This window comes from Chanodichthys erythropterus, chromosome 14 (assembly GCF_024489055.1).
Source record: "Chanodichthys erythropterus isolate Z2021 chromosome 14, ASM2448905v1, whole genome shotgun sequence".
Classification (NCBI taxonomy): Eukaryota; Metazoa; Chordata; class Actinopteri; order Cypriniformes; family Xenocyprididae; genus Chanodichthys; species Chanodichthys erythropterus.
In genome coordinates, this window is record NC_090234.1 from 10,814,264 (window position 1) to 10,837,739 (window position 23,476).

At 40.8% G+C, this 23,476-nt stretch overlaps 1 protein-coding gene across 1 annotated transcript in view; it reads left to right on the forward strand.

Annotated features, from left to right (window-relative positions):
- The window catches only part of LOC137036199 (immunoglobulin superfamily member 2-like), a 46,730-nt gene extending 23,593 nt beyond the window's left edge, over positions 1-23,137 (forward strand). Inside the window, exons 6-9 of the mRNA XM_067410232.1 lie at positions 13,261-13,635; positions 15,588-15,653; positions 22,033-22,449; positions 22,990-23,137. Coding sequence (XP_067266333.1) covers positions 13,261-13,635; positions 15,588-15,653; positions 22,033-22,449; positions 22,990-23,063 — 932 coding nt within the window. The 3' untranslated portion in view covers positions 23,064-23,137. The remainder of the gene's footprint in view (positions 1-13,260; positions 13,636-15,587; positions 15,654-22,032; positions 22,450-22,989) is intronic.
- The last annotated feature ends 339 nt before the right edge of the window (positions 23,138-23,476 follow it).

Genomic DNA, 23,476 nt, shown 5'->3' on the forward strand with positions numbered 1-23,476 from the left:
AAATCTAACCCTTTATAAAAACAAACGAGGGAGAAACGCGGAAGAACATTCAAACTGTCTAAGGATATTTTCAGTACATTTAAGAGCACTACAGTCTCTGAACAAATGACACACGTAAGTTTAACAATCAGTTTAATCAAGCAGTTACATTTTTGTCCATTCTTCTTTGAATTGTCAATCTATTTATTAACTTACATCGTCTTCTGTGTAGCGGAATAACCCATCGTGACATCGCGGTTGTGATCAGACGTACAGTTCAGTGTCCTTTGCATAACGTTACATTTAATTTTGAAGAAGACGTGATGAAATGTGCGCATACACACTGCTGGTTCATGTTTAGAGCACTAGAGTATATGAAATAGGTCCATAAAAAACATGCTCTCTCCGGTCTATATAATGTGATCCATGTGGAGAACGTTGATAACCTCATCACGGCGCTCCACGCAGAAACCGCTCTATCTCGCGCGCCGTGTGTAGTTTGAATTCTCTGCGGTAATAGGGCTGAATCCGAAATCGCCCCCTATAACCTCAAATAGGGCATTAAACCATAGTGGACGTTGAGTGCACTCATTCAATCTCACATTGCACCGCAATAACGAGTGGACAGATGATGTACACACAACGGCTGTCCGAATTCACTCACTCGTTTTCATTCACTCTTTCAAGTGAACAATATAAGTGGATAACGTAGGGAATAGTGAATGAGGCTTTAGGGGGTGGTTTCGGACTTAACATAGGCTGTGATAGGATCTCAGCTGTACTCTCACTACAGTGCAACAGTGAAACGGGACGCTCTGAAACAGTGACGGGCTGCGCCGCATTCCGAGCGCTGGTTAAGTGACACATACCGGTATTGCGGTATCATCAAAATTCATATCATAACAAAAATAAATACCGGTATTCGGCATGAACCGGTATACCGCCCAGCACTACTAGTAAGAAAGTCTACGCCACCCTAAGGATTAACCCCAGGGAAAATACTCAAACCACTCAAAAATTGAGTAATAAAGCACACAGGTTCAGTTCCCTCATAGAATTAGGCCAAAGATGCGAGTAAAGTATAAAAAATACAAAGGTTTATTAATACAGGAATGGTTTAAAATACTAGACACTGAAAATCACAAAAAAAAAAAAAAACATTTGAAACCCCACTTCAAACAAAAGAAAACAAATTACAAAAAGAAAAAGATAATAAAACAAATAGAAAATAAAATCAGCAGAATTAACAGTCAAAGAAAACAACAAAAGGTTAAATGATTTAACTCAAAAAAAAAAAAAAAAAAAAAAGGAGGAGACAGGCCAGTTTAATCTCTTCTACAAACAAAAAGAGCTGATCAGGCCTCCCAAACAAACCAAAACTGTGAAGCAGGGCACTAGAACGGCACGATAAAAATCAGACCAGCAGTCCCCTTTAATTAATGGCGATGATTTCGTCTGCACGAAACATAGGACTAGAACATTGACTAGAACAAAGGAACATGTGACAGATGACAACAAACTGAAAGTCCATGTGCATGTAACATTACGCCCCATCCCAGAAAGGCGCGTCCCCGCGCCATAGAGCGAGGGGAAGATGAGGATGGGATGCAGATGACGATGTAGGAAGTGGTTCAGGAGGTGGACGGCTCACCCGGAGGAGGCGGAATAGGGGAGTCCAGGGTGGTGCTGGAGGTGGTGAAGTATGGTGGTTGGCCTGAAACAGGGGCTGCAGGATGTTGAGCCAGACCACAGCCAGGATGGTGCCCCACGGCGGCGTTGATGGAGGAAGGAGCCATGGAAGGTAGTTGTTGACCGCCATGGGGAGGACCGCAGTCAACGACGGCGAGGATGGAGCCCACCACGTAGTCGACGTGCTGAGGTGGTGGAGAGATGGTGATGATCCAAGCGGCCGCGACGGAGCTGCAGTGACGACCTCCGTCGATCGAGGAGGGGATCCGGAGGTCTGAAGACGCGTTGGAGCGATCGAGGGCGGAGACGGAGCCTAAGGTAGGGCGGAGCAAGCCGTAGTGGATGGGGTGGAGGACCAGAGAGCAGCGGATGGTCCGTAGGTCCACAGCGGAGGCGCAGTGATGTCTGACCCAGGTGGAGCCGACGTTCTGAGGGAGTCCGACGTGGTCGTAAGGCCGATAGTCACCTCCGAGGTTGAGGGTGGAAGGAGCGCGGGCGCAGGAGTCAGGGCGATGGATGGAGGCAGCTCGAGACCGTCCGAAGCTGGAGGCGGAGCTTTGGGCTCCTCGTGCCCAGGAGGAGACGGATCCCGGCAGGCCCGAGATGGTACCACGCTACTGACAGGAGATGGTGTTGAGGGACTGAAGGGAGACTTAGATGACTGGATGGCACAGATGGTTGTGGGCTGAGAAACAGGCTGAAGTGTACTCGTGGGCTGCTGGAGCGGGCTCGGTGGAGACTGGAGCGGGCTCGGCAGAGGCTGGAGTTCCAAGCAAAAATCCAAAGACAGTAGTGAATCACAGGAGGGTTGGTGTTTAAGTGGGAGAGTTGTGCTGGACCGGACCAGCTAAACAGGAGACATTACAGGAGCGAGAAAAATGTCCTCTCCACACTTTAAGTCCAGCAGTGTTTCCATACAGAACTCACTCTCAGTAGTGGGGGGGTGGGCGGGGCTCTCTTCCAGACCCTCGAGGTCCACCAACACTCCCTCAGCGATGGTAGGTTAGGCCGGCTCACACACCTGGTCAGGTTCATGCTGCTCGGGCTCCGTGGCGATGTGACCCCCGATCGCTCGTTTGCGTGGGCGGCTCAATCGCGGCGGTCTCAGTCGTTCTACCTGCGGTGGGCTCAGGTCGAAAATCCTCGCCGTCTGGGTGGTTCTGGCTGGGCACTGGCTGGGGAGTGGGGCTGGCGGCAACTCCGACGGTGAATTCTGATGCACAGGACGCCAGCACTCACTCCACATATGACATGAAGCTCCCTCGAGGACCCTTCTCGGACAGCTGTGCTCGTGTGGTGTTGTCCAGCGTACAGGAACGAGCATAGGCAGTAGTCCGGGAAGGTGGTCTGATGTGCGAGATCCAGATATTCTGCTAAATGTTTCTTGAGGGAGCTTTCTCCCTGCTTAAGGCACATTAGTGCAACGCCTGGGTATATAAGTCTAACGGAAGGGTCCATGGTGTAAGCGGAAGTGAAAAACGGAAACAAAAACACTGAACACGAAAAAACAAAAAGAAAATCCGGTAACACTTTATAATAACATTCAGTTATAAGTCACTTGTAAATTATTAGTTAATGATGAACTAATCATTTACAAAACATGATTATATGTTCATAAATGATTGATAAGTGATATGTTAACATTTTATGAATGTTTTATTAATTCAGTTATAGGTCATTTATAAATTATTAGATAATGTTCAACAAATCCTTTACAAAACATGAATATACATTCATATATGATAAATAAGTGATATACTAACATTTTATAAATGTTTTATTAATTTGGCAATAAGTAATTTATAATTTATTAATTAATGATCAGTGATTAGTTAATGAGTATTAGTAAATTATCATTAGTAAATGATTAGTATATGATTTATTGATGAAGTTGTAAGCTGGTCTGTGTTCAAAAGCACAAACATGCAGGTATGCTAAAGCACTATTTTTAAGAAGAGTAATTTATTTGTTTTTTGAAGTGGATAAACATTTATAAATGCCTTACAGTCTGGTGATTCCAGTGGATTATATTAAATCCATTCACTCGTCAGCACAGGCTTGTGTTCTGTGTGGAGTGTGTGGGGTCTAGTGATGAAGTCATCCTCTGATCCGGATTTACCTTCCACTGAAGCTCACATAAGGGTGCACAGAGTTAAACACTCCATGTGTGTCAGAGAAGACAGCTGTCTATACCCTCACCAGTCAGCACTTACACTGCAGTACACACTACAAAGTGTTCAACACCTGTTATAGATGATGTGTAAACGCATGAATAAATCATTTACAAAGCTTTCTGCATCCCCTATTCTAAAGTGTAAACTATTCTTCACTTGTAAATGTGTTACGTATCATTTGTAGACCTTTCTTACCTGTTACAAATATTTGTATATGTATACAAGTCATTTATAACACTTTCTGCATACCCTATTCTAAAGTGTAAACTATTCATCACTTATAAATGTGTTACACATCATTTGTAGACCTTTCTTTCCTGTTAAAAATTATTTGTATATGTATACATTTGTATATGTATCATTTGCAGCTCTTCTTTATAAATTATGTACAAACTGCAATTTGTAAATTTACCATTTATTTGCCATATGCAAAGTATACCTTTCAGTTACAGGATATAAAATTCCATACAAATCCCGATTGTAACGAAGGCGGGACTCAGGTAGGGATCCAAATGCAGCGTTTTATTAGAAGTGAGCGTGGTCGTACAGGCAGGGTCAAACAGGAACAAACAGGAGCAATAAGGAACAGGCAGAGTCGTAGTCAGGGTACAGGCAAGGATCGAGGCAGGCAGCAATGGGTCGTAAAACAGGAATCAAGCAAGATCAATCACAGATAGACAAACAGGATACAAGGAAACGCTCAGAAATGTAACACGAGTGAAAACAAGACTTCGCGATCAGGTGATGAGTGTGTGAGTCTTTTATGGTCCAGGTAATGCATGGCAGCTGGATGTGGTGATTAGTGTAGTGATTGGTGGAGTGAGTGCAGGTGATTGGCAGAGAGGATTATGGGGAATGTAGTCCAGGAAGTGACAGGAACTGACTGTGATTGTGACATAACGCCCCCCTCCCGGAAGGCGCGTCCTCGCGGCGTAAAAGGAACAGCTAGGGAGGGAGGGTGGGTGCATTGGAGACCTGCATGCAGACAGGAACGGGGTCCCCAATGCAGGTCCAGGAACTCGGGCAACCATGGCGAGTCCGGAGTGTCGGAAAGCCACGGCGGGTCAGGTGGCTCGGGCGGCCACGGCAGGTAAGGTGGCTCGGGCGGCCACGGCAGGTAAGGTGGCCTGGGTAGCCACGGCAGGTCAGGCAGCTTGGGTGACCACGGCAGGTCAGGCGGCTTGGGTGACCACGGCAGGTCAGGCGGCTTGGGTGACCACGGCAGGTCAGGCGGCTTGGGTGACCACGGCAGGTCAGGCGGCTTGGGTGACCACGGCAGGTCAGGCGGCTTGGGTGACCACGGCAGGTCAGGCGGCTTGGGTGACCACGGCAGGTCAGGCGGCTTGGGTGACCACGGCAGGTCAGGCGGCTTGGGTGACCACGGCGGGTCAGGGTCCATAAATGGCCAGAATAGTTCAAAGGCCGATGACGGCAGTGGCCGAGCAGGGTCCCCTCCCACAAGCTCCCCACCCCTAGGTATACTGCCCCCCCCAAAAAAGTTCTTGGGGATTTCAGCGGGGTCCGTAGCGGGCTCGTGGGCAAGGAGTTTGGGTGGCGTCGGCAGCAGGGCAGACGTATCAGGGTGAGCGGCCAGCTCGGTGACGGCCTCCGTGGCCGTATCAAGGAGAGCAGACAGCTCCGAGACGGCAGCGGGCTCGGGCTGCTCCGGGACGGCAGCGGGCTCGGGCTGCTCCGGGACGGCAGCGGGCTCGGGCTGCTCCGGGACGGCAGCGGGCTCGGGCTGCTCCGGGACGGCAATAGAGCTTGAGTTCCTCAAAGCACGTAGGACAGCCAAGACATAAAAGGTGAGAACAGCCCTCTGGGCCAAGACAGGACTGACCAGGAGAGCAGGCTGTGCTGGAGCGGACTCACTGGCTGGAGCGGACTCAATGGCTGAAACAACCCCTGCATCCTTGAGCACCGCAGGGGCGGCCATCTTGCCCGTGGGCACTGGCAAAGCAGCCATTTCGTCCATCGCGTCCAGGGTGCTTAAGTCCACTGCAATAGGCGAACGAGAGTCCATAGCAACCGGCGAGCTTGAGAGCGTTGAAACCGGCGAGCTTGAGAGCGTTGAAACCGGCGAGCTTGAGAGCGTTGAAACCGGCGAGCTTGAGAGCGCTGAAACCGGCGAGCTTGAGAGCGCTGAAACCGGCGAGCTTGAGAGCGCTGAAACCGGCGAGCTTGAGTGCGAAGCGGCCGGCGGGCTTGAGTGCGAAGCGGCCGGCGGGCTTGAGTGCGAAGCGGCCGGCGGCCTTGAGTGCGAAGCGGCCGGCGGGCTTGAGTGCGAAGCGGCCGGCGGGCTTGAGTGCGAAGCGGCCACCGGGTTTGAGAGCGAAGCGGCCACCGGGTTTGAGAGCGAAGCGGCCACCGGGCTTGAGAGCGAAGCGGCCGACGGAGACTTGGGAATGCCAGCTGCTCGGACTGAAATCAACGGTGGATCGGTCACACTGGAACGCAACACTCTCCGCTCCCGGACTGATCTAGAGACCTGACGTGACTCTGGGTGATCAGCGGCGACGTGACTTTGCTCTGGGCGATCAGCGAAGGCGTGACGTTGCTCTGGGCGATCAGCGAAGGCGTGACGTTGCTCTGGGCGATCAGCGAAGGCGTGACGTTGCTCTGGGCGATCAGTGCTGACTTGACTTGGTGTTGTTATTGTGGTGACCGCCATTTTGTGAGTGTCATCTGGCGAGGCGGCCATTACATGATCTACCATGGTGTCGCATTCCTCCGCGACCCCCACAGTAAACAGAGAACCAACAGTCAATAATGCATAATCCAGAAAGCAAGTAAGTGATGAACGCGGTCCCTCTTGTCTAAGTTTATCCTGGAGGGGTTGATTAATGCCATCGCAGAAAAAGTCTATAAGTGCACAGTCAGGCCAGTCTGCATAATAGGCAATATCCAGAAACTTCTGAATGTGGTCCTCCAGGGTACTATTACCTTGACGAAGGCGGATGAGACGTATAGCTGGGTCCATGTTGAGGCTGGAAACGCTTGTGGAAGCTGCTGGATCGTAGAGGGCGAAGTCTTCTGTAACGAAGGCGGGACTCAGGTAGGGATCCAAATGCAGCGTTTTATTAGAAGTGAGCGTGGTCGTACAGGCAGGGTCAAACAGGAACAAACAGGAGCAATAAGGAACAGGCAGAGTCGTAGTCAGGGTACAGGCAAGGATCGAGGCAGGCAGCAATGGGTCGTAAAACAGGAATCAAGCAAGATCAATCACAGATAGACAAACAGGATACAAGGAAACGCTCAGAAATGTAACACGAGTGAAAACAAGACTTCGCGATCAGGTGATGAGTGTGTGAGTCTTTTATGGTCCAGGTAATGCATGGCAGCTGGATGTGGTGATTAGTGTAGTGATTGGTGGAGTGAGTGCAGGTGATTGGCAGAGAGGATTATGGGGAATGTAGTCCAGGAAGTGACAGGAACTGACTGTGATTGTGACACCGATATTTAAATTATGTATTTTTACACAATAAAAATTATAATATTTTTATGCAAATATATTTTACTATTATATAGATATCTTTGAGCCCCTAACTCACGCCTTATACCTAAACATGACCACTTTTTAGCCACTTCACAAAAATAAAAACGCAATATAGATATATTAACAGTGACTGTTATCTTAGTTGATATACTGTTGTATAAAAAGAATAATTTTAAGCTCCCTACTCCACCCTATAACCATAAGCATAACCATTTTGACAATATACGCAGTGTAACAGGCAGATAAATGTACGTTAGTCACAATAATTTATTTAAAACATTACAAAAACAGTATACAGAACAGACAAAACTGCGCGTGTGCTACATTACCAGTGAAATGACAGCAAATCATAATTTTGTGTGAGTAACAGAATGAAATTAAAGTGTTTAATTGCTGCAAACATTCTTCTGATCTGCATTTCCATCCTTTTAAGCGTCGCGCTGAATCTAACACAGCAACTCAAATTCGGCATGTCACAAACACTCTATGGTAGTCGCAAATCACATGTGACAGCCAATAAGGAGTGACGTTTGACGTCACTGCCGCAAACCTGTGTCGTATTCTTAGACGCGCCAATTTTAATTTGAAAGTTATGAAACGGCGGATTGATACGATTATTAATGTATAATGGTTATATTACGTTATAAGAATCTTTTCCTCACAGGATGGCATCGTACGGCTTCTGAAGACTTGAAAAAAATGCTTGAAATAATGGACTACGTTTATTATCAGTTTATGGTGCGTTTTCATGTTATGGTGAGGAGCTGTTCCATGAAAAACAAGATAAAAATTAAATGATTAAGTGCTGGTTTAAACGGTGGCAGAGTGTTGATTTATTTTGTTTTGTTTTTTTTGTTTTTTTTAAATAATGTAAATTTCAGGTGATGGAGTGAGATGGATCATGTAACAGGAACATCTGCAAATGACGTGTAACACAGTTATGAATAGTTTACACTTTAGAATAGGGTATGCAGAAAGTGTTATAAATTACTTGTATACATATACAAATAATTTGTAACAGGTAAGAAAGGTCTACAAATGATACGTAACACATTTACAAGTGAAGAATAGTTTACACTTTAGAATAGGGGATGCAGAAAGCTTTGTAAATGATTTATTCATGCGTTTACACATCATCTATAACAGGTGTTGAACACTTTGTAGTGTGTACTGCAGTGTAAGTGCTGACTGGTGAGGGTATAGACAGCAGTCTTCTCTGACACACATGGAGTGTTTAACTCTGTGCACCTGATATGAGCTTCAGTGGAAGGTAAATCCGGTTCAGAGGATGACTTCATCACTAGACCCCACACAGAACACAAGTCTGTGCTGATGAGTGAAAGGATTTAATATAATCCACTGGAATCACCTGACTGTAAGGCATTTATAAATGTTTATCCACTTCAAAACAAATAAATTACTCTTCTTAAAAATAGTGCTTTAGCATACCTGCATGTTTGTGCTCTTGAACACAGACCAGCTTACAACTTCATCAATAAATCATATACTAATCATTTACTAATGGTTTGTTCAACATTTGTTCATGATTAACAATTGTTTATTGAGATGATACTAAAACAATTTTGTCATAAATACTTCAGTTATTATAAGTGATAAATAATATCTTAACTAATAACTTATAAACCATCTAACTAATGATCTGTTTGATTTATTTAATTAAGATAACTTACAACACATTTGTAAATTGTTAGCATAACACTTATTAATCATTTATGAAAATATATTGCAATGTTTTGTAAATGATTTGTTCATCATTAACTAATAATTTATAAGTGTCTCATAACTGAACTAATAAGACATTCATAAAATGTTAACGTATCACTTATTAATCATTTATGAACGTATAGCCATGTTTTGTAAATGATTTGTTCATAATTAACAAATAATTTATAAATGACTTATAACTGAATTTATAAAACATTCATAAAATGTTAGTATATCACTTATCAATCATTTATAAATGTATATTCATGTTTTGTAAATGATTTGTTAATCATCTACTAATAATTCATAATTGACTTATAACTGAACGTTATTATAAAGTGTTACCGAAAATCCTACAGATAAACACGTCGCTTACTGTTTTGGTCGGGTGTTCTGATACAATACCAAGGGTGTATAAAGCACATGACGAGGAGATAAGATCAAAACAAGTCTTTTACTATATAATCCAACTGGAGAGTACCTGGAAAGTACAGGAACAGGACAGGAACATACACCAAAGTATACACAAACAACATCCGACAACCAACTGAACAGAAACAGGAACTTAAATAGACAGACTGATTAACTCAAATGACAAACAGCTGTGATGAATTGGATTAGTGTCCATGGATACTGATTGTGGTGGGAAACTAGAGCAAAGGAACATGTGACAGATGAAAACAAACAAACTGAAAGTCCATGTGCATGTAACAGAATGATTATGAATTGTCACATAGCCAGCACTAGTCAGTGGATGGAAGATTAGTGGATATATATATATATATATATATATATATATATATATATATATATATATATATATATATATATATATATATATAATGAAATTTGTGTTGACAAACAATATAAAAACAGACTAAACATATAGGGCTAAATACATAACATTTTATAAAATTGTTGCAGCAGCGGGGAAGATGAACGTGCATGTGTTATTTTAATTTGTGTTAGAGCTGCACGATTCTGAATAAAATGAGAAGCAAGATTGTGACGAGCAGGGCGGGCGAGAGCCGTGAGGGAACGGCGCGAGGCCGGTGACGCGAGTGATAATGAGCGTCACCTGCGAGGCGTGCCGGCCTCGAGTCTCTCACGGAGGAGCTCCGGAGGCATAAAAGGAGGAGCTGCAATATGATCAGTCCAATTCGCGAATGAATTGTTGATGTGATTTGTGAACCGATTTAACAGGATGATTTAAAGGGCACCTATTATGCCCCTTTTTACAAGATGTAATATTGGTCTTGGGTGTCCCCAGAATGTATTTGTGAAGTTTCAGCACAAAATACCCCACAGTTAATTTATTATAACCATTTGAAAATGTCATTTTTGGGGCCTGTTTTAAAAAGAGCTGTTTTGGTGTGTACCACCTTAAATATGAATGAGCTGCATATCCCCGCCCTGCCTTTGGATGAGGGCGTAACTTGCATACCTATGGCAATAAACAGTCGGTAGAAGCAGAATGCTGCATTCACACGGGGCGTCAGCGTCAACGCTTGACGGAGGGCGTGTCTGAAGCTTGTGCTGACGCGACCGTTATAGTGATTACAGCCAATCACATTACTTTCCGGTGTTGCACGAACGCAGTTGGCTGCGACTGCTCTAGGGTATTTGCATAGGGCGATCTGATTGGATGACGCCTGCGTTGGCGCTTGAAAAGTTGAGAAATCTTCAACTTCTGCCGCTTGCAACGCGAGTGAAGCGACGCGACGGAACCCACAATTCAGTTTGGCAACGAATGACGTCACCCATTCAAAGTAAACGAGAAGCGTTAACGCCGGCGCCCGTGTGAATGCAGCCTGAGAGTGAGAGACCCGCTGTTTTGTATGGCATTCAGCCGTACATGTTTGAACCGGAATCAGACCCAGATGATGAAGAGACTCCGGCAGAAGAAACACAATTAAGAATGGAGCAGGACGTCTCTGAATGGTTATTTGATACATTTATGTACTTGTAGAGTTTTAATCGCGTCCCCTTTGCAATTATGGATGTGCAACACACACACACACACACACACACACACACACACACACACACACACACACTGTGATAACGTTCGTGCAATTTTTTGAAACTACAAACACAAATACTGTGATAACGTTTGCTAAGTACGTTAGATACACACTATACAAACAAGGTTTAAATTATATACACAGACATTCTACGACGATGACAACAACTTTAGACGCATTTGTTATTGAATTGGCTGACATCGACTGAAATGACTATTTGCTCAAAAAACATCAAATACACTTACTTCTTCTGGAGGTGACGCTGGATCGTGAACAGTAGGCAACGATCCACACTTGAGGATTAACTTTGAAGCAAGACCTGCTTTGAATTGACCCTCGTTCTCAAAACAGTCAAAAAATGATTCGCGGAAACATAAACGTATTTTGGAATTTTGAGTGACGCCTTTCCTTCGTAAATAAAATCCATCCACTGCGTTTTCAGTGGCTCTGATGTCGGAAGTAAGTGAAAACTACTATGTTCATTATTACATCCCACAACAGAACACTTATGTTTCTTAGGAGACATTGCCGGCTGTCTTTGAAACAATGGAGGATGGTTGACAGATCACCGAGGGCGGAGTCTATGCCAAAACCAGATTGTCAATCAAACCACGTGGGTGTGGCTTAGCGCAATTCTACGTCACAGTGAGAGCAATCTTAGAACAGGGCGTTCTGAGACAGTGCTTATGAATTATTGAGATTGTAAAAAAACCACTGGGTGGATTTTTCTCATTCTAGGGTGGTTTTGCTCACACAGTGCCAACACACATTTATGGTCAAACACCATGTAAAAGTGAATTTTGCATAATAGGTGCCCTTTAAAATAATCAGTTCGTGCACAAATCGGAAGCCGCTTTTGCGTCTCTGAGCATGTGCCGATTTCTTCATTTTAAAATAAGGAGTAACAATATGTTTTATGAAATGTAGTGGAGTAAAAAGTATGATCTTATGCTTTGGAATGTAGTGAAGTAAAAGTAAAAGTTGCTCAAAATAAGTACTCGAGTAAAGTACAGATACTTGAAAAATGTACTTTAGTACAGTAACAAAGTAAAAATACTTAGTTACTGTCCACCACTGCAATCACGGCATAGAACGAGAGGGAGAATCCTACAGCGAACACAAAAGGAGACGTTAACAATCATAATATCATCCCCACTCTCAATTATAGTTGCGTTTAAAACGCTTTCCATCAGGATATCACGCCAAATAGAATGCTTTATGGGCACGGGTTTGTCACAGTCATGCCCACCGATAAAACCATGGGGTACAGGAAATCATGCCTATTTTAGTAAGCCCACACAACCATACTAACCCTATGCAACGAGCTCTTAAAGTCCATGTGAACCGGAAGTTGCGATCTTCTTTTCTCCAGTGTTGTGACGTATTTCCAAGTGAAACGGAATATTTAATAGAGGGCAGAGTTTTACTTTAGCGCTCCTCCTCTCCATCTCTCACTCATAGCAGACTAACAGTAGGAGGGGAGTGGTTTAAGCGTTTTCAACTCAAGCCATCAAACTGATGTCATCAGAGAAGGAATGCCATTCCAGACTGGAAGTAACTTTTCAGATTTTGATTAAAGATTACCGCGACAAACAATTTTTTTTTCTGTGTTTTAACTTGCACAAATTAATTGTTCACCACAAGACTAGTAATATGCACTAACAAAGTAAATAGGGTCGATTTTGATTTCATGCCGACTTTAAAGATGCCCTAGAACGTTCTTTCACAAGATGTAATATAAGTCTAAGGTGTCCCCTGAATGTGTCTGTGAAGTTTCAGCTCAAAATACCCCATAGATTTTTTTTTTATTAATTTTTTTAACTGCCTATTTTGAGGCATCATTAACTATGCATCGATTAAGGCTGCGGCCGCTTTAAATCTCGCGCTCAAGTTATGCACACCAACAATTTCCAAAACACCGCCTATTAAAACATAGCACGCTTACCTACAGCCACCATCAACACAGGCAAACAAAGGGGGAAAACGGACTTGACACATCCCAGGTAACAGCCAATCGGCCTTTAAATAGGAGATACTACTCGCTGATAGGCAAACACTGCTGTCAATCACCTAATCCTGTTACACTGACATCAATTCTTTGTCATTACTTATATTTCTACTGCATGTTACTGATACCAGAGTATGAATAATCACTGTAGATGTTTCTTTTCAGAATCTCTAATGACGGTGACCTTGAAAAGTCGGACAACATATGTGCCTATAAATTCTTCAGTAGAATTACTATGTACAGTCAAAGGGCCTAAAGTGTCTTTGGGTGTACGCTGGATGTTTCGGCCCCCCAATTCAACTGTACAGAGGAATATTTTATCCATACGCCACACTGGAGAAATCTCCTGGGGAGCAGATCAGAGAAACTATCAGCTATCCGTTCAGATACAGCCGTCAGCAACAGTTTTTTTGCTCACAGTGCCACGAGCCAGCAAGCAACAAGAAGGACAGTACCAGTGCCAAGTTGATGCCTATCAAAAGGATGTACAGAAAGCCATGAAGAACTCCAACCCATTGGTTGTGACTGTACGAAAAACTGGTAAGTTTTTTTTTTTAAATAATTTTATTAAGAAGGTACATTCTACGTCAAACCTTTGAACATACATTAGTCATATCTTTTGATCTTAAGGCCTATTCTTAAATGATTACAATTCATTTTGAAGACAAATTGTTCCTTCATATGAATTTCTTCAAGTCAGGTCATCTTCGTTTATATAGTGCTTTTCACAATACATATTGTTTCAAAGCAGCTTCCCAGTGACAATAGGAAAATTCTTATCGAGCTAAAGTTGTTTTTTTGATTGAATCACTTCTGTTGTAAAAATCGTTAATTATTACTTTAGGGTCGCTTAAATGACACCTTTCGTACTGAAAACCGAATACCTTTAATATTTTTTGGAACCTATGATACTTTGTTCAAGGTTCATTGATGAATAAAATGTTAAAAAAAAGAACAGCATTTGTTCACAATATAAATCTTTTCTAACAATAAATCTTTCCTATCACTTTTTTAATCAATTTAAAACATCCTTGCTAATTTGTAATTGTATTGTTATTAGTGTTGTTGGTGTCATCAAATGTTTTGTGAATATGCTATGTAAAGAAAACAAAATGCTGCCAAACAATGATGTCGTTCTTATTTTGAGGAGTCATCAATCCTCAGACGTGCTTGTCAGTGGTGTCAGTGAAGTGTGGTTATGTGGTGATGTTATTATGAAATTAGGAAAGGCAAATTAAATGTAGGTCTTAATATTCATTTAATAATAATACTTGCCTTATAATAATAATAATAATAATAATAATAATAATAATTTAATACATTAATGTGAAAATAAGCAAATTATCATCTTGATTTCATCAAAGCCATAAGCCATTGGTGATATCATCAATACTATCACGATACTATCGTCTATCTGCACAACCCTACAATGTGGAAAACTTGATCAAACATCCGAGTTGGACTAATACAATGAACATGGATGGTGATGACTTTCAAGTACAAAAATGACTAAATTTTATGACAAAAATGACATAAAAGTTACACAGAAGTGGTTTATATGATAATTCAAATTCTTCTGAATGTAAACAATAGCTCTGTGCTATTTAAAGGTGCTAAAGAGGATGTTTTGTTTTATACATTTTTGCAATATTACTTGAAACTGTCTTTACTAACTGATAAAAGACTATTTATTAGGTGCACTGAAAGGAATAATATTAATATACATCATCTGTGCACGAGGTAGGGCCTTAAAAACATCAGCCAATCGTTTACGCGATCATCACGTAACGTTCCTTGTGAGAGACGTGCGCGGATTGGCCCTCTGGCTTGTCAATCACTGCCATGACATTCCTTGTGAGAGACGAGCGCGGCTGCGCGCTCCAGTAACTTTCCACACTCCACAGGCGCTGCATGCAATGTTTTTGTCCGGAGACAGGAGTAACAACTGCAGATTATGAGTTACCTGCAGTGAGTCCGACATAATGAATCCAATAACACGATACAGTGAATGCCGGTGCTAAACACTCATGTTCCAATACGAGTGTTTACGAGTTTTGGGAGGCATTCCTTCGAAGGAGGGGGGTTGTTCTTACGCATGCGCTCATTTCAAAAACTCAGTAACAGTCTTTGGTCTCGACGAAAAGATCCTCTTTAGCACCTTTAAGTGTAATTTACTAAAATAAAATCACTCTGCTGAATTACCTTAGTCTTATTTTGCACTTCTACTTATTCAGTCTTGTTGTGTGACAAGACGAGAGAAAACGAATGCTGTCACACAAATCTATCAAAAGGGGTCAGTAGACTTTGAACATAGGACATAGTGCAGAAGTCATATGGATCAAACAGCCCCCATTCACTTTGTTGTATGGAAAAGAGCAGTATGAATGAAAAAAAGAGAGACAAAAAAACAGTGAATGAAAGCGAGACATATAGGGAGAACACAAGGGAGAGTAAATGATGACAAAATGTTCTAATGTTCAAAATGTTTTTAGGTGAGAAATCTGAAATCTGTAAGAGAGATCTTTACTATGGTCAGCATCTGAACCAGATCCAGGAAGGTAAGATATTTATTTATCTTGATTGATTTGATGATTAATCAGATGCTTTGTTCATTTTGAGATTATTGACATTTAATTGGTCTATATCTAGAGAAATCCATCTGTTAGCATCTGTTCCAGAGCCAGTGCCAGGACACACTAACTGGGGGTCATTCATAATTCTTAACGGGGCTTTTACGGCTATCTATATTCTAGTGGCTCTATATTTTAGCTGAGCCCAAGTCGTGAGTTTTTTAAGGTGACCGTTAATTTAGAACATTATTATAGAACGTATTCCTTGACAACTCGTCATGCAGCCACACTGTGACAAAAATGCATAACGTTTATTTCATTTTTCTTTTTTTTTCTTTCTATGTCTTTCATATGACTTTTTTACATTATGTAGTTGAAAACAAAGAAATTGCTGAGATATATGAATAGTGCTGACAATGATCAAAAGAAGATGATCAGCTATAAGATGAAATTGTACATATATTTCTTTGAATCACTATTATATCAGCCATCATTTACGCTCTAGATATTGGTATTGGCATTGAAAAACACATAACTAATTTTACTTTGTTTGTTTTTATTTTGTTTATTGTGTGCTGCTACCTTGGCCAGGGCTCACTTGTAAATGAGATATCTATCTCAATGTGATTTTCTTCCCTGGTTAAATAAAGGTATTATAACAGACACAAGTCTGTTATGGTTTCTTACTACATACCAAAAGGAGGCGCTAGTATACTCAAGTATGAGGTATAAATCAAGGTACGTAGTAGAAGAAGACAGATTGGGGGAAAGTACTCCTTGAGAGAGAGATGACTAGGTCTCGAATAAAAAAGATCGTGGCCGATCCAGAGTCAAAGGAATGCATAGAGGATTCAGAGGAAGGAGAAGGAGATGGGATGGAGGTAGGTGGGGAAAATGTAGAGGAGAGAAGAACTTTCACAATGGTAGGGGCTAGGAAAAGGAAAAAGAATAATAAAGAAGTGACAACAGGTAGTTCGGGGGAAAGCAGTGAAGAGGGGGTGATAGAAAGGAGAAGGGAGGAACTGAAGTTAATGATTCGTTTTAGAGAGGGTCATGGAATGATAGGGGTGAGTCCAATTGCTTTGACAACTGAGTTAAAAAAGTTGATAGGGGAGATAAAAAGTGCAAAAGTAATGCAGGATGGAGCATTGTTGATGATATGTGTTAATGATGAGCAAAGGATAAAAGCAATGAGAATCAAAAAGGTGTGTAAACAAGAGGTAGCAAGTTGTAAAACAGTAGGTGAAAGGACATGGGTAAGTGGAGTAATATCTGGAGTGCCTATAGAGGTATTAGTAGAAGAGATAAAGAAAAATATTGAGGGAGGGAAAGTAGGAGAAGTCAGACGCTTGCAGACGAATAGAGATGGATGTAGAGTTGATAGTTTATCAGTAATGTTAAAGTTTGAAGAGGAAGTGTTACCAGAACGTGTCAGAATTGGGTATATAAGTTTTTCAGTAAGAGCTTATGTGAAGGCGCCAATGATATGCTATAACTGCCAAAGATATGGACATATCGCAAAAGTGTGCAAGGCAAAAAAGAGATGCGCAAGATGTGGAGGGGAACATGATTATGGGAGATGTGAGAAAGGTGCTGAGGTAAAGTGCTGTAACTGTGGGGGTGCACACAGTGTTGCATATGGTGGCTGCGCAGTTAGGAAGAAAGCGGTAGAGGTGCAGAAAGAGAAGGATAAAACAAATCTGTCATATGCGGAAGCAGTGAAACTAGTGGAAAGAAGGAGTAAAGAGAAGGTAGAAGAAGGCAATAAAAGGGGACAGAATGTAAGTGAGGCTAGAGTTCAAATAAGGGAGGAAGGAGTAAGGGAAGTCAGGGAAGATGTTTTAGGGGTGAGTAAGAAGAATTTTGTGTTATTCATGGCAGAAGTTATTAATTGCACTGCTCAGACAGAAAAAAGAACAGAGAAGATTCAAATAATTGTGAAGGCAGCTGAAAGATTTCTAGGAGTAAAAGGGCTCACATGGGAGAAAGTTAGGGATGGACTAACTTTGGAGTCTCAGCAAAGTCAGGAAACATGGGTTGGTCATTAATCTGGATGATATTAATTTTGCAGTGGAATGCAAGGAGCCTTTTGGCTAATGGATTGGAGTTTAAAGGATATATAAATAAACTGAAAGATAAACCAGATGTGATTTGTATTCAGGAATCTTGGCTGAAACCTGGACTTGATTTTGTTCTAAAAGGTTACACAACAGTGAGAAGGGATAGAGATGAAGTTAATGGAGGGGGTTGTGTTACTTTTATCAGAGTAGGTATTCCATATAGGAAAGTAGAACTAGGGAAAACAATTGAGTATGTAGTAGTTGAAATATGGGACCAAGGGAAGAAGTATGTTATAATAAATTTTTATAACCCATGCAAGAAATTAGGATTTAATGAATTGGAAAAAATTGAAGGACAAGACAATGAGAGAGTTATCTGGTGCGGTGACTTTAATGCACATAATACACTTTGGGGTGGGACAGTAATGGATGTAAATGGAGAGGTAGTTGAAGAATTAATAGAGGTAAGGAAATTAGTATGTCTCAATGATGGGGGTGGAATGAGGGTAAATATTACTTCAGGTGTAGAGTCTGCATTAGATTTAACATTGGTGTCAGAAGTGTTAGAAGGAATAACGGAATGGGAGATTTTGAGGAAAAGCACAATGGGTAGTGATCATTATCCTTTAGTGATCACTTTACTGGGGAGTGGAAAAGGAAAAGGGAACAAGAAGGGAGTTACAGGGAGATGGATATATGAAAAGGCTAATTGCGTGGAATTTATGAGAGAATGTGAAGAGGAATTGAGTAAAATGGAAAGAATAGAATTAAATTGTATAGATGAAACAAATAATAGGATAATTGCAATAATTAAGGGGGCAGCAGAGAAATATATTCCAAAGGGTAAAGGAATTAGGAAGTCGAAAATGGTTCCATGGTGGAATGAAGACTGCAATGAAGCGATAAGAAACAAAAGGAAAGCATTTAGGAAACTGAAAAGCACACATAATTTTCAAAATTTAGTTAAGTATAAGTGGCTCAAGCAGTGGTAAGGAGAGTGGTAAGATCATTCTTATGATTTTTAAGATATGATCTTTAAGATTTTGGAGATCATTCTGTAATGAAATTGGGAGAAGTACTCCAGTAGAAGAGATATGGAATATGATTAAAAAAAATGAGAGGAATAAGTTAGGAATTTGTAGTACCTGTGATTAAAAGGGGAGAGAAGTTTGCAGTAACAGATGAAGAGAAGGCAATAATGTTTCAGGAAGTGTTTATAAAGGTTAACTCTTCTGGAAATTTGTGTGAAGAAAGAAAGAGATTAAGGGAAGAAATGTTAAAGAGAAACCCGACGGTAAAAGACAAAAGGGAAGTTATGGATAGTGTGATGGATGTCCCATTCGAAATGACAGAATTGAAGAGAGCATTAAAAAGAGTGAAAGAATCAGCACCTGGGCAAGACGGAGTGAGCTATAGCATGATAAAACATCTAAGTGAAAAGGCATTGGGTGTAGTATTGGAATTTTTAAACAGGATATGGATTGCCTAAGAGCTGGAAAGAGGCAATAGTTATTCCCATAAGGAAGCCAGGGAAGGATCATAGTATTCCAACAAACTATAGACCAATAGCACTTACTTCCCATGTATGTACAATAATGGAAAAATGATAACAGACAGATTAATGTTTTATTTGGAAAAAGGAAATAAGTTATCACCAAATCAGAGTGGATTTAGGGGGGGACGAGGAACGATGGACCCAGTAGTATGCCTGGAGTCAGATATTAGAAAGGCGTTAATCAATAAAGAGATTGTGTCAGCAGTGTTCTTTGACATTGAAAAGGCGTATGATATGGTATGGAGAGAAGGGTTATTGTTGAAATTGGAAAACTTTGGGGGTAGGGGGTAGAATGTATAATTGGATTAAAGAATTTCTGGAAGATAGATCAATTAAGGTGAGAGTGGAAGAGTATGGGCATAAAACACAAGTATATACAGACGCATTAAAAAAAAACAGATAATGAACAAGTTGGGGTAGCATTTGTCATTCCAAAAATGCAAATATCTTGAAAGGTAAGGATCTCAAATAAGTTATCAGTTTTTTCAGGCGAATTAATAGCAATAATGATGGCATTAGGATGGATAAATGAGGCAGGATTAAAGGATTTGTTGGTTTGTTCAGACTCCAGTTCTGCTCTCATGTGCATTGAAGCACAACAGTCAGACACTAGACAGGATTTAGTAGTGGAAATCCTGCAATAATTATATACTTTACAGCAGAAAAGGGTGAGTATAATATTCATGTGGGTTCCAGCTCACGTGGGGGTGAAAGGGAACGAAGCAGCAGACAAATTGGCAAAGCAAGCTTTAAAGAACACTAGAATAGAAATGGAAATACCATACAGTAGATATGAAATTAAAACTATAGTTAAAAAAACAAATAATTCAAAGATGGCAACAAATGTGGGAAACAGGAACTAAAGGTAGACATATGTATGAAATACAACCAAAAGTGGGGAAAAGTAGGTACTCAGGTGGAAGTAGAAGAGAGGAAAATATTTTATCCAGACTGAGAATAGGACATACAGGACTTAATAAAACAATGAAATTAATGTCCAAGCATCCAACAGGAATGTGTGAATGGTGTGGAGAAAATGAAACGGTAGAACATGTTATCATGTATTGTGATAAGTATAAAGATGATAGAGGAAAGTTATTAGAAGAGGTTCAGAGGAAAGAGGATATGGAAATCAATTTGAGATACCTGTTAAACCCAGAACAGAAAAGTAATAACAGAGCAGCGTTAATGAAATATTTGGAGAACACAGATTTAATTAATAGGATATGATTAATAATTTTTTATTTTTTTTTTGCCGGAGGAGCTGAACACGCAGCGCTGGCTTTAGTATAGAGTTTTGGGGGAATTGGGGTAGTGGTTAGAGTCTCTGGATCGAGTACACAGTAGGTGGCGGTAATGCGCAAAATTGGTGCGATCTGCCAAAAAAAAGGGAAGAAGAAGAAGACAGATTTATTTGAGCAGAGGGAAGCATGGCTTACCTGCTGCATCGTCTCAAGTCAAGATGTCCTGATTGAGAAACTTTTGGTTTCCTGCTCAAACGAAGTAAGATATTATTTTGTTTTATCTGTGCAGGGTATTTCCAGCAATGTGTTTTCTGATGTTATTTGATGTGTTTTCATAGCTATTGCGTTTGTGTTTGTGATCATGCCGTTTTTCTAATGTTAGTTCATCTGTGTTTATAGAAGGACTCCTTGAACATTGTATGTGAAATTATGGTGTAATTCATTGGAAGCAGAGATCAAGTGGATTTCTGTTCTATCCTGAACTTTGTTGGCATCGCTTGTGGATCCTGTGGGATTTTGCACACAAGGATTAAGATCAAAGTATTAATCAGCTCCTTGAGTGGTTCTCGGTGGGTGGTGAAAGGATCAGATGTAAAATCCAAACCAGGCACGGACTCATCCCCCTCCTAAGCATCATGGCTTGCCATACTTATCTTGTCTAAGTTTCAAACCCAATTCTATAAATGTAAATTAAGTTAGTTTTCCATAAATCCCTGTTCGGGCGCCACTTTATAACAAAACTCCTACTACTCTGGGTAAGAGGCTGTTATAAATCTGAATTTTGGGAGGACTCAATAACTAACAATAAACATAAATTAGACCGTTTGAAACCAAGCAATTAAGCGTCATGAATAGTTTATATACCATATGAAAGTATAGCACCAAAAACCAACAACTGAACAAACAAACAAACAAAAATAACTAAATACCAAATCTACCAAATCTCCATCAAAAAAATCATATAGAAAGAAGTTGATCTTAATCCTTGTGTGCAAAATCCCACAGGATCCATAAGCGATGCCAACAAAGTTCAGGATAGAACAGAAATCCACTTGATCTCTGCTTCCAATGAATTACACCATAATTTCACATACAATGTTCAAGGAGTCCTTCTATAAACACAGATGAACTAACATTAGAAAAACGGCATGATCGCAAACACAAACGCAATATAATAGCTATGAAAACACATCAAATAACATCAGAAAACACATTGCTGGAAATACCCTGCACAGATAAAACAAAATAATATCTTACTTCGTTTGAGCAGGAAACCAAAAGTTTCTCAATCAGGACATCTTGACTTGAGACGATGCAGTAGGTAAGCCATGCTTCCCTTTGCTCTAACAAGTCTGTCGTCTTTTACTACGTACCTTGATTTATACCTCATACTTGAGTATACTAGCACCCCCTTTTGGTATGTAGTAGCAAACCATAACAGACTTGTGTCTGTTATAGTATAATAAAAATAATAATAAAACTAATGTTTTCAATGCAAAAATCCACAGTGATTAAGGACACCCTGGTGGCATCATACTCTGGCTCTCCCTCCCAGAGCTTGTCTGAAGGTGATCCTCTTCAGCTTGAGTGTCAGGTCTCCAGCCAAACTTATCAGCACACCCATCTGTCGGTCACATGGTTTGTCCACAGTGAAGAGGATGAGAACCCCCGACCAATCATCACTCTGAACAAAGAGCTGATTATAAAGCCAGGAGATGGATTTGAGGATCGCTACCGTGCAGGTGTTATCAGCTTGGATAAGGTGGAGGACACAACCTACAGACTGAAGATATCTCAATTACAGCAGTCAGACCAGGGGAAGTTCTACTGCAAAGCCATTGAGTGGATCCAAGACCCAGACCGTTCCTGGACACAGATCGCCCACAAAACCAGCTCAGCATGTAACGTGGAGGTCAAACGAATTGGTGAGATTTATATTTTGTCATTTAAACATGAGGTTCTCAAACAGTTTTGCTTCATGACCCAAATTTTACACCTTGAGTACAAAAGTAACAAAAATGTCCTTAAAATCAAAAGTTTAAAATCACATTTATCTAAATATTTTTTCTAAATGTCTCTAGAATTTCAATAGTTGCATGCTCTGTACTGCCCATAATTTATAAAACAAAAAGTCCTTGTTTCTGTTTTAAGTGAACTTTTTTTTTATTATTATTTAATTTCTGTAATTACATTTCTGTATTTAATGTATAATGTTCTGTATTTACCTGGAGTGGTTTGTACATGGTTTTTGAGGATGAGAGCATGTCGCACAGCCTTCCCTTGCTGGTATGACTTGCTTCTACCAAATGACAGACGGATTTGTGCCATTATACTGTAGAATATGATTGGATGCAGAGCTTTTGACATGGACAACACAAGATAGGGGAATAATTTTCTCCTGCCTTTTAAAAGTTGATCTAAAGTTTAAAGTCTAATTATTTTTCCATCCTTCTTTTTTGGCCTAGGATTAGAGGAATCTTTTGAGATTCTCAACATTTGTCTCAGACGTCCAAATCATGGCCAAAATCATATAGTGTAAACCGGGCCTTATATGAAATCAACTGAAGATAAAAGAAGACGTTAAATCTCTCAAGATCTCAGGAGAGGATGATTAAACAACTCCATAAACAGCATTACCGGCTTCACTTGTTACTAACCAGACTGACTTTATTTCTGTCACACGTCTACATAGGTTTCTGTTTAATTAACAAAGGTTTAGATGTTGATGTTTGGTTGAAATTGTTGTTTGCAGTGTTTGCTTTAGTTGGGCTTCTGACCGTTGAATTTTGTTAATTTATTTCTCTTTCAGCAATTGCAATAGTGATTTTAGAGAACGTTTCCGAAAAGAGACATGATGAAAGAGAAAGCTGAAAAGCAGATCAACATGTATGCCTTAATAGCAGTCAAATAATTGAATTCAATTTTCTCTTTGAATTCTTTGAATTAAGTTTT